This window comes from Caloenas nicobarica, chromosome Z (genome assembly GCF_036013445.1).
Source record: "Caloenas nicobarica isolate bCalNic1 chromosome Z, bCalNic1.hap1, whole genome shotgun sequence".
In the NCBI taxonomy this organism is placed as follows: Eukaryota; Metazoa; Chordata; class Aves; order Columbiformes; family Columbidae; genus Caloenas; species Caloenas nicobarica.
In genome coordinates, this window is record NC_088284.1 from 60,530,896 (window position 1) to 60,548,394 (window position 17,499).

The 17,499-nt window shown below is 37.5% G+C and overlaps 1 protein-coding gene across 6 annotated transcripts in view; it reads left to right on the forward strand.

The window, feature by feature from the left end:
- The window catches only part of JAK2 (Janus kinase 2), a 97,567-nt gene that overhangs the window by 49,500 nt on the left and 30,568 nt on the right, over positions 1-17,499 (forward strand). For all 6 annotated transcript variants that reach the window (XM_065655736.1, XM_065655737.1, XM_065655739.1 and 3 more), the window contains 9 exons: positions 2,493-2,616; positions 3,397-3,514; positions 4,062-4,207; positions 5,578-5,899; positions 8,068-8,187; positions 11,549-11,706; positions 13,730-13,841; positions 15,574-15,760; positions 17,224-17,351. In XM_065655736.1, the coding sequence (XP_065511808.1) occupies positions 2,493-2,616; positions 3,397-3,514; positions 4,062-4,207; positions 5,578-5,899; positions 8,068-8,187; positions 11,549-11,706; positions 13,730-13,841; positions 15,574-15,760; positions 17,224-17,351 (1,415 nt within the window). The remainder of the gene's footprint in view (positions 1-2,492; positions 2,617-3,396; positions 3,515-4,061; positions 4,208-5,577; positions 5,900-8,067; positions 8,188-11,548; positions 11,707-13,729; positions 13,842-15,573; positions 15,761-17,223; positions 17,352-17,499) is intronic.

The window sequence follows — 17,499 nt, forward strand, 5'->3', positions numbered from 1 at the left end:
ATATTTGCTCTCTTTGTATAATCATTTAACTTTTTCAAGTGTAGCAATATTCTGGCACAAATGCATAATTCTTAAGGGGGAGAAAAAAAATAAAAAGAAAAAAGTGTAACTCCTTTTCTTGAAAAACATGTGATCTATATGTCATTGAGTGCTGGCAGTGAAAGGTACAAACTACCATTCAGAATTGTAAATGCTGAAGTATGAGGGATGGATGAGTGCACAGTTTACTTGTACTACACAGGAAGACAGCAAAGATGATTTTTTTGGCTTTCGTTTTGTTGGTTGGTTTTTGTTAATGCCAACATTTCTGATTTGTAGAGGGAATTCCAAAGTCACATTCCTTGCTTAGCTAACATTTCTTTTCAGAATGGCAATGATATGATCTGGACTGAAATATCTGTGGGTTTTTTGTTTTGTTGGTTTGTTTTGTTTCTGAGAGGCAGGAGAGTGATGGTGTCTGTAATGTATACATTACAGCTTAGCATATGAATATGACATGAAAGTTTTTTCTTGTTCAGTGTGCTTTACATGAGGTTTTTAATAGTAATCGGAAATGTGTTAGTGAGACTAGGTAAATATTTAGCAGTGCCTTGAATGGTGTTGAGCATCTGGCTAGGATCCTGAAATGGGTTAGTGATTCACACGCATTACACTGTAATTGATCTGAAATTATTTTGGGCACTACACAGCTTTAAAACTGCTGCATCAGTTGTTACTGCTTTATAGACAACTAGTCTGTAATGTAGTCTAGGTGTGATCTCTCTTCACACATCGAATGAGAACCATACTTGGTTGCATGGCATAGATTTTTTTTTTAACTCCATAAAATGGAGTTAATTTGATATTTCTCAAATCTCTGGCTCAAGTATATCTTACTGCACCACAGATTTGCAGTACCTAGATTTACAGCCAGTCCTTCAGTTACTAATCTCTTTAGGGTTATTCCTTTGGGGATTTTTGTTTAGTTTTAATTTTGGTTTCTGTTTGTTTACTGGACATAATTCTTTCAATTTCTCTAGTTTCCTGTAAGTCCATGACTGCTTTTCATTGAAAATCGTGTGTTAGGATGTGTGGTTCTGGTATATTTTGGTGAGCTTTAGTTTAAAGAAATCTCAAATTATTAGGGTGTAGACTTCAGCAGTTTAATGTCACATCTGCACAACAGACCTCTTGTTCTTAGCCATCTTACTGGCTCCCTACAGAGACAACCTCCATCTTGTGAAACGTTTAAGCTGGTTGTTATTTAAGACTGAATTACTTTTTATTCCACAAATGTGAAGGTGATTAGGTTTTTCTGACTAATTGTCTTACATGCACTTTAGAACTCATGAAATAGATTTGAGTCTGCCTTCTCCAGTAGTTACAGAGATGTTGTTCAGAACAGAAAGATGTATGTTGTGATTTTTTTTTTCCTTGTGGTTTCTTGTGTCAATTTCTGTGATTTCATTCTAAGTCTTTGGGGAGGGCTGCAAGTAGTGTGCCTTTTCCTGGAATTCTTTTATCTTTTAATATAATTTTAAGTTACTTTTGTTGTCTTTATCTGTTATTTTTTCAATATTATCTGCCTTTTTATCCCAGAGTATCTTGCTTTAATGTAAACATGTTTTTCTTTCATAATTATGGTAATTTTCATCCTAGTCTCTGACCTCTAGACTTGTATCTCTTTGTGTCTTCCAAACATGTTTGTTAGTGGTTCGAAGTTCATCTTTTTGTGCTGTCAATTCTCAGGCATTTAACCAGTTTTCCAAATCATAGCACCAACATCACATGGATGCATAACATTGCAGCATAGTATAGTGCTGTGACATCTTATTTTAGGCTGTACTTTCAGCTGGGAGCCCCAAAACCAAATTAAAATTTTGGTGATACCGAGGAGTTCATGCTCAGCTGATTTCCACAGTTCATGATTAAGTAGGATTGCATGTCAATTCTCATTAAAACAATCCTGAATTGTTGAGGGGAAAAAATATTTTCCAGTTTGGTTTAATTAATAATATATGTTTGGTTTTGTTCTCAGCTGAACTACTAAACCGTACATGGGAGGTGGTTGTCCTAGTCATGATTACTTTTCGTATTGTTTTAGTTCTGATTTTTCATTGGTCTGAATCAATGTCTGGATCTGGTTTTGGAAAAGGTTAGGAAAAAGGTACTGTTGTTAGCTGTTACAAAACTGAGAAGATAAGAAGCCATTGTATTAAATATCATACAGAAAGTGTCTTGTAATCTAGCAGTGAAGGTTACAATAGCAGATGAACACAGTCTGCAGTCAGAGAACATAAAGGAAGAGTGAGAAAATAAATGAGCAAAACCAGTCTGCATGTTATGGGATGATGATTGCAATGCCATTGACAGTGATCAAGCAGTGCAATGGATAGCTGGAGAATATGTACCAATCTGCTACTTTTAACTCACAATATGTAATTTTTTAAATAAGGTTGATCCTTTGTGAAAACAATTTCTTGTAACTATTTTATTCTCTGTTCTTTCTTCAGGTATCATGCCAGTGTATCATAACATGTTTGCACTCATGAGTGAAACAGACAGAATGTGGTATCCCCCAAATCACATCTTCCATGTAGATGAAACAACCAGACTCATCCTAATTTACCGGATAAGGTAATCTAAATCAAATGTTATGGTAAAACAAAACTATGTGAGAAAACACAGCCAATAAGATATCTAGTTAAACCGTAGTTTTTTCTAAAAAGTTATGGACAGATTGTTGGTGATATCTGGATCAGAGACAGATGAAAGAATCACAATTATTGGAGTAGGTTTGAATAACACATTTTTATCAATTGTCTATATGCCATATGTTTGCCGTGTCAGATTGAAAAAGCAAACAATAAAAAAATAGCGGAATTAAAAATAATATTGTTCTGAATAATGATACATATCACCTCCTCTGTGCTTGCCTGTTTGAAATTAATGACGGTTGTGAAATGGAGAGTAATTATCCTGTGTAGTCAGGCAGATGTCTGCAACAGAACCATTTTTCTCTAACCGGATTTTTGAATGTGGACATGTAAAGCTACAGTTATGGTTTTCTGTATGTAAAATATTTTGGTTTTTATGTTCCATAATGTGGCCTGATTGTTTCTTAAAGAACTATTGAAGGAGACCAGAAGACTAACACAAAATCCTCTATATTGTGACTAGAGAGTATAATTTGGCAGAGGTCCTCGTTCCTACCAGTACAGCTTATCACCGTGCTTAAATGTTGTGGTACCTTAGGACACCAAGAACTGGATCCAGAGCCTTCCATTGGCTAATTTGGCTTCATATTGGTCCTCCAAACCAATCAGCACTAGTTACATATCTATGAAAGTGGTTATGTCTGGTATTGGTAAGCTAAAGTATCTGTTTATTGATGTTTGCTTAAATATTTCCTAACAGATTTTATTTTCCCCACTGGTATTGCAATGGCACCAGCAGAGCATATCGTTATGGCATTCTTCGAGGTTCAGAAAGCCCTGTTCTTGATGATATTGTCATGTCTTACCTATTTGCACAGGTATGGTTTGCTTAATTATTTTCTTAATGCAGATTGGTAAAGGTTTGTAGTATTTATTCCCTTTCACATCTTCTGATACTAACTGTGTAGGCTTCTTTGACAGCTTGAAGCCCACTTAAAATAAAAATTAAATTCCATGTCATATTTCGCATTTGGAGAGATGAAGCTCAAATGGCAGTTGTGGGGAGAGCAGTGAGTGTGTCTAGCTCCTTTCTTGGGCGACTACCACGTGGAAGTCTTTTGGTGCAACTTTCATTTTGGGCTGACACAGTGCAGAACAACATCCTCTCCATACAGACCTTTTCAAGATTTGAAATGGAAATAGTTTGAAAACAGTGTTTCTAAGCATGATACTAGCTGGTGTCCCTTACGAACATGTGCATTTGTGAAGGAAGGGGTTCACTCAGAAGAATGCAGTGTTAAAAACAAGCAAATGAACAAAAAATACCAAACAAATAAACAAAAAACCCACACACTCCAAAAAAAGTTAGCTCATGAGCAGGAGTGCTACAGTTTTAACTTTTTTTCTCGCATTCTTCTTTCACAGTGGCGAGATGATTTTTTGGATGGATGGGTACAGATGCCTGTTACTCACGAAACACAAGAAGAATGCCTTGGAATGGCTGTTCTGGATATGATGAGAGTGGCCAAAGAAAAGGACCAAACCCCTCTGGCTATTTACAATTCAGTCAGGTGACTCTATACTTCATAACTGTGTCACACCTGTCTGATATCTGAAACCAATATTTTGCATGTTAGTGTCTTGGAGAAAATGTTCAGCTCTTGGCAGTTCATTTATTGTAGCATAATGATTCCATAAACTTACCTATAGTGTAAATTATAAATTAGTAGAAAGCTTGTATCATGATGGCTATTCATGTTTTTGAGTGCATGGATTTGGTTCTGTTAATGAGAGGTAAGGCAGCAGCTACTCGTGTGGGAAAGGATGTCAGCACTAATTTGAGTTGGGAGGTCTCTAGAAGTCATCATATCCAACACCCTGTTCAGATCAGGTCCACCTTCAAAATTAAATGAAGTTACTCACCGCCTCATCCAGTCAAGTTCTGAAAATGTCCCGGGATGGAGATTCCACCATACCTCTAGCAGCTTTGTCTGGTGTAGTGTCACCCTCATTGAGGAATATTTTTCTCTGTATCTGGTCAGTGTCCTCTGTGATCCTGTGTCTGTTGCCTCTTGTCCTTCACTGTGCATGTCTGAGAAGAGTCTAATTCACTTTTCTCCATAACTGTCTGTTAGTTGAAGACAACTAGTAGAACACCCTACTTGAACCCTCTTTTCTCCAGACTGAACAAAGCAAGCTCCCTTATGCCTCCTCTTACCAGGTCATGTGCTCCAGGCTCTTAACCGTCCTGGGCAGATCCCTGCTAAACTTGCTTTAGTTTGTCAATTCACATCGCTTTATCAACCTAATCAGTTTCTCACTCCAGCTAAGTTCTGTCCTTGCTCAGTACTTAATGCTTGATGTTTGCCTTTTAATGAAACCTAGAGGGAGGAGTAAGTAACAGAATGAGATGACGAACTGGCCAGCTGATTGCAGGTGACAAACTACTTCTTTGCCCCTTGGTAGAGTATGGACAGTGATATAGGAACTTCAGTGACAGCCAACTACTGTGTTGTATTCTACCACCTGTATTTTCAGCCAGGAAATCTGTCTTCTATCCATGTAGTTGCCTTTATCTGTGCAGTATCCTCTTTCCAACTTCCACACCAAATAAAGCAACTGTGTAACTTCTGCTTTGCCTTAAAACTTCAGTAATGACTGGAACAGGAATGTCTGGATTTGTGGAAAATGTGTTATATCATGTATGTTGAAAGTGAGTGAGGGGAAGAGATGGAAAATGCAAGAAGAGAAAGGGCTGTATTTGAAAAAAACAGACTACAGATTGAAGAAAGAGTCCTTGTTATCCTACAGTTTGAAGAATAACATTACATTTAGAAGAAAATATATTTTAATGTTGACTTGTTTAGCACAAAACTAATTGTCTTTGCTGGATTTAATGGATAAAATTAGTACTTTTTTTTTTCTGGTTATGTATTCACAGCTACAAAATGTTTTTGCCTAAATGCGTGCGAGCAAAAATCCAAGACTACCACATTTTGACGCGAAAAAGAATAAGATACAGGTTCCGCAAATTTATACAACAGTTTGGCCAATGCAAAGCTACTGCCAGAAACTTGAAACTTAAGTATCTTATAAATCTGGAAACCCTTCAGTCTGCCTTCTATTCAGAGGTTTTTGAAGTAAAAGAACCTGGTGGAGGTCCTTCTGGAGGGGAAAGTTTTGCAACCATAGTAATAACTGGAAATGGTGGAATTCAGTGCTCAAGAGGAAAACTTAAAGACTGTGAGACACTGGCAGAGCAGGTAATATCTGTTCTTATTTCGATAATTGTTCAGTTTGTCATGTAACACAACGATTAGCTTATGTTAGAAGTTCTGATTTACTTCTGCTATTTATGGTAGGAAAATTTTGCTTCGCAGTGATAATACAGTTTCCTTATGGCTGAGGCTCATGGAAATGTATTGACTTAAACTGTGCAGGATTTTAAAATTAGGTTTTTTATTGAAGTATTAGAAGAAAATCAGTACTTGAATATGTAATACTTCTGTGCTTGACAAATGAAAAATTCAGTGTTGGACCTTCATTACTGTGAAGAAATTGGTGGAGAAAAGTGATGACACTGCCTCCGGGTATAAGTAAAACGCACAAATTCCTCAAATCCTCTTGCTGCTGTTAGACTCCTACCAGTGTCTAAGCTAGCAAATTTTAAGTGACATTTCTGTGACTGCAGAGTCCATATACTCTCTGTTGAGGAATTAGATGCTAAATAGTTCCAATAAGTGCTAATAATCATGTTGCATTTTTACTTGTCAGTATTATTTCTTGTGTGTGTGATTTCCCAGCATGACTATTCGTTTTGTTGAATTTACCTGCATCCGATACAAACTATTAGAAGTATATATTGAGAGTGTGGGAATTTTCCAAAGGTAAAATGAAAGGCAAAGGGTCAGTTTTCCAAAACATGTCAGCTTTCCAAAATCCATTAGTTTGGTAGTTTTGATGCATAATATATAGCAGTCAAGACCAAAGTACGAAAGGTTGTATTTTTACAGTGTGCTACAATCATTTGTAAAAATGCTATTTTTTTGGTTATACTTAGCAAAAAAAAAAAAAAAAAACCAGATTTTTTTAAAGTGTGGTGTTAGAATATTTGTAGATTGATGTTAGGTACAGTTACCTCATTCATAGTTGTTATGTATCGGCCCTCTGCCTCTCCTAAGTTGCCTGTAAGTGTCAGTTGCATACTATGTGTACTATGCTGTTTAGGCCTGGCAACAAAGCCTTCAGTTAGAGTAGTGTTTAAACTGATCATATCTCCTATAGAGATTGCCAAATTATTTTTTTTTGTAATTAATAATATCATCCTACTTACTGACAGAGATGTGGCGTAGGTCACGTGTATTCTCACTGGTACAAGAACCGTTTATAAAATTAGTTATGAAAACTTAGTAAATGAATAAGACTGACTGTAAATGTGATCGTAACTCTTGTTTCAGCAAATTATACTGATGAATCTTCTTTAAGTTATTGAACTGAAACAAAATGTTTATGTTTTTAAAGGCAGGAATGACATATGTGGAGTAGATTGTGAGGCAGTTTGTTTCATCAGTTCCCATTTCCAACAACCAGATGAACAAATAGAGCTTCAGGGACTTCAGTGCATTGGAGCTGATTTATTCTAGCTCAGAGGTGTCAAACTCATTTTCACCAGGGATCACATCAGCCTCACGGTTGCCTGCAAAGGGCCGAATCTAATTTTAGGAAAGTGTAATGTAGGAGTAGTTGCCCCTGAGCTAGCTGGTACCCACTGACTCTTACGGCCTTGATTATTACACCTGTTTTATGTGTTAGGATATGCTTGCAGCCATATGAATGAGGTATTCTGACTTGAATAAAATCTATTTGCTTTGGAAGAATAATTTTAGATAGATGAATTTACCTTTATTTAAGGATATTACTTAATACCTGCGGTTCTGCTGAAAACAAAACCAAGTGTGATTTATGTGACATTGTAATTTGACTTGTGGAAGGCTGAAGGAAGTGGTACAGAATGTCATAGTATTGAAAACTACCTGAACTTGCTGTCAAAGGAAAATGTGGATTTCCCATGTAGTTAGGATTGGTACCCTCAAAAGAGTAATCAAAATTTTCCATTGTTAATTCTTACAAAATACTACAGAGGAAAGAAATATCTACTATAAAAACGAACAAACAACCCCCCCCTCCCCCGTATATGAATATTTCTGTTCATGGTTCCTGGATCTTTGCGCATTTTTTAATTGATGTACCTAGTGATGGTTCCATAAACACACAACTACTTTATTTTTAATGGTGTACTTAAGGTTTTATGATCCTCTTTGGTGCTAGCTTACAAGTTTGGAGTTGTAGGAATTTTAATGCTGAAAACAGGTGAAATTTTTAGTTGCTATTTATGTTATTACTGATGTTATATAACCAATATATATTGCAGGATTTACAAACATACTGTGATTTTCCTGATATCATTGATGTCAGCATTAAACAAGCAAGCCAAGAAGGCTCCAGTGAGAGAAGAATTGTCACCATTCACAAACAAGACAGCAAGAATCTGGTCTGTTTACTTTGCTGGTTTTTCAAATAGATGTTGCTTTGAGCAGATTGATCAATGTAGTATTTATAGTATTGTATAAGCAATTACCATGTTAATTAAGCATGAGGTAAAACTAAATGCATTTCAGCAGTATAAGCAGTGTATCAAAACATTAAAGGTCTTTTGCATTCAAAACTCTGTGCATGGACTGAAATAGATGTTTATAATTTAGGGTAGTTTCTGATACACAGATTGGTTCTTTTCTTTTTTGGATTCTTAAACCTAAGGCTGTGGTTTTAGCTGTCGAGGATACTGTTTCCATGCTGTCATGGTAAGCCACCTACCAGTGACCAACACATTCAGAAAGGCTTCAAAATGCTCTGAAGGAATGAAGACACGCAGAACATTAGTATTGGGACAAAATTAATATTACTGCTTTTATTGTTTAACACTATATGAAGAAGATCTTGAGAAATTATTTTATACGTGCATGTAAAAAGTTGTTTCAGTTTGAACTGTAGCACTGCACTTGAGTCAAGCTTACCAGCAGGTTTAACTGTCACATAGTTGTGTGATGGGTTGACCTTGGCTGGATGCTAGGTGCCTACCAAGCTGCTTGGTCACTCCCCCTCTTCACCTGGATAGGGGGAGATAAATACAATGAAAGGCTCATGGGTTGAGATAAGGACAGGGAGGTCGCTCAGCAATTACTGTCACAAGCAAAACAGACTTGGCCCAGGGAAATTAGTTTGATTTATTGACAATCAAGTCAGAGTAAGGTAATGAGAAATAAAAGTCAAACCTTAAAACAGTTTCCCCCGTATCCCTCCCTTCTTCCTGGGCTCAGCTTCACTCCCGAGTTTCTTTACCTTCTCCCCCTGAGCAGCACAGTGCGATGGGGAATGGGCTCTGTGGCCAGTTCTGTCACACGTTGTCTCTGCCGCCCCTTCTTCTGCACCAGTGTGGGGTCCCCCCCGTGGGAGACAGTCCTCCGTGAACTTCTCTAATGTAAGTCCTTCGTTTGGGCTGCAATTCTTCACAAACACTCCAGTGTGAGTCCCTTCCACATGTCCTTTCCATGGGGTTCAGTCCTTCGGGAACAGGCTGCTCCAGTGTGGGTCCCCCATGATTCACAGGTCCTGCCAGGAGCCTCCTCCAGCATGATCTCTCCACAGGGTCACAGCCTCTTTCAAGCACATCCACCTGCTCTGGCACTGGGTCCTCCCCGGGCTGCAGGTGGATCTCTGCTTTACCATGGACCTCCATGGGCTGCAGGAGGACAACTGGACTCACCATGGTCTGCACCATGGGCTGCAGAGGACTCTGCTCTGGTGCCTGGAGCAGCTCCTGCCCCTTCTTCCCCACTGACCTCGGTGTCTGCAGAGTTGTTTCTCTCACATGTTCTCACTCCTCTCTTCTAGCTGCTGTTCCAAAGCAGTTTTTTCCCTTCTTAATATAAAAATACATTATCACTGAGGCGCTACCTCTGTCACTGATGGGTTCAGCCTTTGGCAGCCATGGGTCTCCCTTGGAGCTGACTGTAACTGGCTCTATTGGTCATGGGGGAAGCTTCTAGCAACTTCTCACAGAATGTACCCCGGCCAAAACCTTGCCATACAAACCAAATACAAGTTGTACTTCCTTTATCTCTGACTGGTCTGTGGGCTTTCAGGCCTCCCCATCTTGGGCATTTATGTGACCAGGGAGCTTCCTTGTGTGTGTGTGCAAAAGCTGTGTACAGCTTATGTACTTCTGTAAAAATAATTTTCAAAAATATTTCAATAAGCATTAACTAGTTTTATTTTCTAATGATGCTTTTTCTAAAAAAGGCGTATGATTTACTTTCAGTGGAATTGTGATTCACGTTCATTTCCTGCATTAGTGGCACAGAAGTAATGACCTGTTAAGAACTGGAAATTTTTTCAAGGCTCTTTATTAAAACATAAGAGTACCTGGAATATCTGCGGTGTGTATTTGTGATGCTGACAGCATAACAATGTTTCAGATTGGTGGAGGAGGCTTCCGTAATCTTGATCCATTTAAATTATTTAAAAAAAATTCTCAATAACAGTAGTTAAGTACTTGACTGCATATGCTTCTGAGGGTAGAAGTGGCTAAGAGCTTGGCCAAAAAAGCTAGTGAAGTGTAAGGCAGAGTAGGAAAAAGTGCAGTAGCTGCTCTTTTGCTTATGATTTGTGTGTGGACAGTTTACACACCAGAACTTGTGATTTAGTTTAACCTGTTACACAGCTAGTATCCGTTATATAAATGTACTTTACAGTGTACAGTTTTAGGACACATGGAGTGAATAAAATGGCTGTTTTTCTAGTTCTGTGTGAGTTTTCCGATCACATCGAAACAACTAGAAAGATAGTTGTTTCCAGGTCCACTTTTAATTAGGAGTTTGAAGACTCCACGCAAACTCCTGGTACGTGATCAAAAGCAATTGTGTTCAGCCATTAAGTGTGTCCCCAGTGTCATGGGCAGACTTTTGTAGCACATACTAAAGCCTGTTCTGTTGGGCTATTCTTCTGAATAAAATCTGGTGTGACTCTGTAGATGGTAGAGTAACACTTCTCTGTTGAAGTACAGACAGCCTTTAATGTTCTTACACAACTGTCCAAAGTATTAAGAAGACGTAGGTTGTTGCATAAAATAGATTCTAGTTTCCTTCATTTGAACTAATAAATATATTGCAGATTAATTTAATTTTGCCCAGCACTTACCTTTTCAATGAATTCTGCATAGGCCTTTTCCACACCCCATTTTTATTTGACCACATTAGTCTTCTCCCTTCTTAAATCCATTGCACCTCTCTTGATAGTAGTTAAAGGTCAGCTTCTATCTATGATCCAGCTCAGGATGCCAGTTTTCACTGACTACTAGTGCATTTTCAGGCAGGTACTTTTCTAGAAATTTTTCTTTGCTACTTGAAGGCAGCCCCATAAATCTTTGATAAATGAAGGCTTTCGTTTAGGAAAAAAAATTAACACTGTGATGCCAGAGCAGTAGGTGTCTGCCATGCTGAGGTGTGTCTCAGTTTTTCCCTTTCAAATGTTCCTTCCTGTGAGCGTTCGTCTTCTGTTTCATATATTTAGAGTAAGGTGGTTTTTTGTGGCAGATTGTTTTGGGTTGGGTTTAATTTTGAACACTGAAGATTGCTAACAAGTTTTGGGTGGCACCAGGAAGGCAGAATTGTACAAACTGTAGTTAAAAACAGTCTGGATATTTTTAATGTATGCATATATTTATATCTTTTATACATTACCATATCCAGGAATTTTATGTTGCCTGTTAAAAACTGAAACTCTCATTCTCTGTCTCTCTTTCTCTCATTTCTCCCTCCCACCCCCCCATCCTATTCTCCCCTGGCATTTAACAGGAGGCTGAATTTCAGTCATTAAGAGAAGCTCTCTCCTTTGTGTCATTAATCGATGGATATTACAGATTAACTGCGGATGCCCACCATTATCTATGTAAGGAAGTAGCACCACCATCAGTCCTTGAAAATATCCAAAGCAACTGCCATGGACCAATTTTGTAAGCATTTTTTTAGCAATATAACAAGGTGATGTTATTTTCGAAAGATGAACTTGCACTGACTGTGAACCATAATGGATATCTCAAAATGTATACTTGTTACATTTATGTAACATAAAATGCTTTGCTTTTTTCCTCTTATTTTTCACTTTGCAAAATACAGTGCCTTCTTGACATATTGCAAAAAAAAAAGGAAATATTCTGGTTTTAATTTTCTTCCCTTAGAATTATTTTTTCTTCAAGTGAGACAGTGATGTCATTATGGTTACTACCATCGCAGCAACATATAGCGTTATGGACAGAGGATCTTGTGTTTTTACTGTAGTCTCTAGTTGTTATATTAACTGAGTGTCCAAGGGGAAAAAGGCAAAATTGGGTAACACTCTCTTCAATATTTGAGCTAGGATTGCATTAAACTGCTAGCCATATGAGTTGGAACTTTTGTTTGTTTTAAGGAATGCTGTCTCTGTGTTCGTTTGCTTTGTTGGATCCTTCTTTTTAGAGGAAGAATTTAGTATCTTCTTTGAATTTTTTTTAAAAAAGTTTTTTTTAATAGTTCCTGTAGTATTGTTTATTGTTTGCAGAAGCTAGAAGCTTAGAAGAATGAGCCAGCACTGTGCCCTTGTGGCCAGGAAGGCCAATGGCATCCTGGGGTGTATTAGAAGGGGGGTGGTTAGTAGGTCGAGAGAAGCTCTCCTTCCCCTCTACTCTGCCCTGGTGAGACCTCATCTGGAATATTGTGTCCCGTTCTGGGCCCCTCAGTTCAAGAAGGACAGGGAACTGCTGGAGAGAGGGCAGCGCAGGGCAACAAAGATGATGAAGGGAGTGGAGCATCTCCCTTATGAGGAAAGGCTGAGGGAGCTGGGTCTCTTTAGCTTGGAGAAGAGACTGAGGGGTGACCTCATTAATGTTTATAAATATATAAAGGGTGAGTGTCATGAGGATGGAGCCAGGCTCTTCTCGGTGACAGCCAATGATAGGACAAGGGGCAATGGGTTCAAACTGAAACACAAGAGGTTCCACTTAAATTTGAGAAGAAACTTCTTCTCAGTGAGGGTGACGGAACACTGGAACAGGCTGCCCAGGGAGGTTGTGGAGTCGTCTTCTCTGGAGACATTCAAAACCCACCTGGACGCCTTCCTGTGTAACCTCATCTGGGTGTTCCTGCTCCGGCGAGGGGATTGGAGCAGATGATATTTTGAGGTCCCTTCCAATCCCTAACATTCTGTGATTCTGTGAAGTATTCAGGCAGGATAACATGGATATTTGCTTTAGATACAGAAAGCTTGAAAGCTGATCAATGCAAGTTGCTGAAACTAGCACTGTCTACTCAGCTAATACAGAAAGATAATAGAAAGAGGATAGGTGATATAACCTTCAGAAGAGATGGAGGAGGAGAGGGTTAGAGACCTATACAGCTCTAATCATATTTCTTGCACTGAGTAGTGCTGTATATTGACCTTTATTTAGGGCTGTTTAGAAGAACGTACAATGTGTCCAGATGTTTCCAAGCCATTCTGTTCCTCATTCGCAGAGATGCATAGAAATAGTCAGTTAGCAAGGGTTGTTTCAGGGGAAATTGGTTTTTGTAGTAACAAATCATGTTTTATTTCAACTTATCTCTCTTGTTAGCCCTTTCTCAAACCCACGTTTTCCACCCACACAAATATTTTGCTAATTTTAGCTTGTTTATTAGGCAGTTTTATTACAGCTTCTTCTATAATGGATGCTGAAAGTTGTATCATAAGCCTAGCAGAATATACTTTTTTAGGCTGTAAGATTCCTCCTCATATAAATAATAGTGATGTTTTCAGTATTAAGAATTTTTAATACACTGCTCTCTACATAAGCAGCCACCATGAATATTGGAAAATAAAGGGACAAAAATATTAACTTAAAGGAAGCTGTAAAAATTTGAGAGTTTGAATTGCTCTGTTAGATATCTGATAATAGTGCTAATTGGCCAATCTCTGTTGCTGGTTTTTGAAATTATGCAATATTAAACATTTTCTTTTTACTACAGCATGGACTTTGCTATCAGTAAACTGAAGAAAGCGGGTAATCAGACTGGTTTCTACGTTCTTCGTTGCAGTCCTAAAGATTTTAAAAAATACTTCCTCACATTTGCTATAGAGGTTTGTATTCTGACTTAGTATCTGTGTAATCTTTGTTGCGTTACAATAATGAGCATGATATGTTCAGTAAATGATTCAGAATTTTCTCTCCAGAATGTTTGTCTGATGTGTGTATTCCATAGCTACTTCTATCAGATTGTCCAACTTTCAGAGTCTTGTGAGAAGCATCAAAATACTTGCATGGTAAAGAATGACACATACCATATGCCTAGGAGAACAAGACAGGGAAGAGAGCTTGAGAGTTCTGGGGTTGGTAACATGGTTCTTGGGACTGTAGTAAATGTTTGGGTGATGGGCTGGTTTTGGGGTTTGTTTTTTTTGTTTAATTGTTGCGTGTTTTTTTGTTGTTGTTTGGGGGTTTTTTAAGGTTTGGGTTTTGTTGTTACATTCTCTTGTGGGATTTTATCCCTCCTGCCTGCACCTTCCACAAATAGAGCTTAGATAGTCTTGAGTATACAGCCTTTGGTGATCCAAGTGTCTCTCCTTTATGGGTTGTTCTGGGTTTGAGTCCTGTTCCCATCCCCAATGCTGGGCCAACCAGATTATTTGGCAGCTGTTAAGTAACACAGATCTCCTGCTGCATATCTGGTGTCAGCTTGAGTGGGAACCACCCTTGAAATGCCTGCAATTTTCATCCACTTAAGAACCAGATGCACCTCTCTTCTGTGAGACTGCAGTCAGTGACAATACAGTACTTCAATATAGCTCTTAAACAATTCATTATATTGTTCCAAGGATGGGCTTCTCTTAAATTAACAGAGCTGCCTTTGGGGTTTTAGCTAGGGAAGGTAATACAAAGGTTTTCCTGCTGGCTTGCAGCAAGCTAGCAAGTTCACAAAGTAGTCTCAGAGATACGTAAGTCTCTGAAAATGACAAAATAACGCTAATGTGTGGATAGAGAAGTAAACAGCCATTTGAAGATGTTTTGCGAAAATGTTAAGTCTGGTCAGTGAAGTATGCTTGCTGGGGAACTTTCTAGACTAAGATATCAGTTCCTGAGCAAGCTCGGAGAGTCAAAGTCTGAGAGTTGAGCTTGTGAGTTAAGCCTGCCATTAACTGACCTAGCCATGGGTTAGTTTGTTTGGGTTTTTTCTGTGTTCTGATTCTTTCTGGGCAAGCTGTTAGAAGGCTTTTGAGATTCAGAATTTGTTGGAACATTTTCTACAGTATTGACGTGAAGGACCATAAAAGCACTATTAAGAGCTCCTCTTGTTTAAAAATAATGGGATTTTTTCAAGATTCATTGTAAAAATAAATCAATGCATATTGAAAATCTATGCTAGGAACTAATTGCTTAGAACAGTACTCTAGACAGCAGAAAAACAGAATTACAGCTGAGATCTCCAGATGCTTGTTAAAAGAACACAGAGCGTAAGCATTTGGGTGATTGCTTCCAATAAAATTGTTTTGATATTACCCCACATACAGGCAAAGAAATTTTAACTGCTAGCTCTGAAAGATTTTTCCTAGCATCCATTATCTGTTTTCTCAGCTCCTTCTTTGCAGATTTTGTAACATTTGTTTTTCTTAGCATCAACATGCTAATTCCAGTGATGGGAGTACGATCGTGTTTTCTGAGAATCAATATTACATAGTGAGAATAAACTAACAAATTATGGTAATGTTTTGCTGAAGCATTCTTTCTTTAATTAGTAGAATTCTATAGATTTAGATAAGCTTTTAAATACTAAATATTGATAAATTTTATTTTTAATGTAAAAAATCTCTGCAGCGTGAGAATACCACTGATTATAAGCACTGCTTAATTACAAAGAATGAGAATGGTGAATATAATCTTAGTGGAACCAAGAGAAGTTTTGGTAACCTTAAGGATCTGTTGACCTGTTACCAGACAGAAACTGTCCGTTCAGACAGCATAATATTCCAGTTCGTCAAATGCTGTCCTCCAAAACCGAAAGGTAAGAGAAAGATTTATTTCTAAGCAGAAGGGTTTCCAACTTTTGGGTTAAAGATTTAAGAATAAGTTAATGTTAAATGACTCTCACGTAGGTAGATGTATGTGTTTGCGTGGAGTTTTTTAAAATTTTACTGACCTATTTGTTCATCTCCTTAGTCATAGTTTTCATAGTTTTCAGTCCTAGTGTCTGTCAAATCTTACTTTGTTATTGATGGTCTTCCAGAATCATGGTAGCCAGTTTCATGATTAGAAGCAAAACTGGTTTCTTAATTGCAGTAGATTGTGTGCATCAGCATTTCTTCTTCAATCAAGTATTTTCATGTCTTGAGAAGAAAAGAGCTACTAAATGTATACTTTCTCACTATGATAGTTCCATAAGCAGAGGAACCAACAATGCCAGTGAATTTCTTTCATTGTTTGTTGACATCTTAGCTGAATTATGCCAAGGCTGCAGTGTGATTTCAGCTTCTCTTTAACACTGAAAAATACACGTGTAATGGAGCTCCTGCATGAAGAGTGGATTTTTCTCAAATTTAAATTAAAGGTTTTTACCTATCTTTGGTATTCATATTATCTTTCTCCTTTATGAATTCTGATAACATCTGTCACTTTTGCTTATTGTAGGTAGTACTTACAGTTAATCAGTCTTTGTCTCTGTCCAAGTCCCTGTTTAAGCAAAAAGTTGAGGAAACAGACTGTTTGATATCACTTTTACCTCTCTCAAATTTGATTGAAATTAGCCAATGGATTCAAAAGCTTAGAAAAGAGATTTTACAAGTAAATGCACATGCACATTACAAATAATAATTTTGTAACCTTATTTCTATATAAATCAAACAGAAATGTATATGCATCAGAATTATAAATAATTGAATAAATATAATCACACGTGATGCATATACCCACAGATATGTACCTATCAGCTTTATTTTTACTAACCAACCTGCTTTACTTCGTGGACAGTCTTTTTCAAAATCACTTGAAGAATAAGTACTCTGGTAAACGTAAGGTGATAAGGATCACTAAAGTGCTGCTGGGACAAAAATATGTAAAAGCTTTAAAGGGGCATCAGAAAGACATGCACATCTTTACCAGAATGACTTTGTAATACAAAAGAAAAGGGTGACTTACATCCTCGTTTTTGCACCCCTGACTGCTATTACAAATACAGTAGAAGCTGAAATATGAAAGGAAGCAGGACTATTTTCAGAATGTGTGTCAAAAGTATGAAACTTAAAATAGCTAAGTAAACCTAAATGTTTTTGCTGATTAGAAGAACTTTTCAGACTTTGAATTTGGTTAATGAAATACTGTGTGGCTTTTCAAATAAACTGATCTCAATGTGATATCTTCTTTTGGTTGGATTAACAGGTTCTCAATAATCCTCTGAAATAATATTGACTTAGTTTTATATTTTACAAATTTAGTTTGTTTTTCTCTTCCATACCTTCTTTCTTCTTCCAGATAAATCAAATCTCCTAGTCTTCAGAAGCAATAGTGTTTCTGATGTACCTTCATCACCCACGCTACAGAGACACAATAATGTCAACCAGATGGTCTTTCACAAAATCCGGAATGAGGACTTGATATTTGTAAGCCTATTAGTTGCTTCTTCCACTGCAGATGATTGGTTTAATACACACTAAGTTTTAAAAAAACCTCAGTCTATGTTTCAAAGAGCCATATCTGAGCTATAAGATTTTGCTGTAATCTTTCCTTAGAGTTGTTAGAGAAAATAAT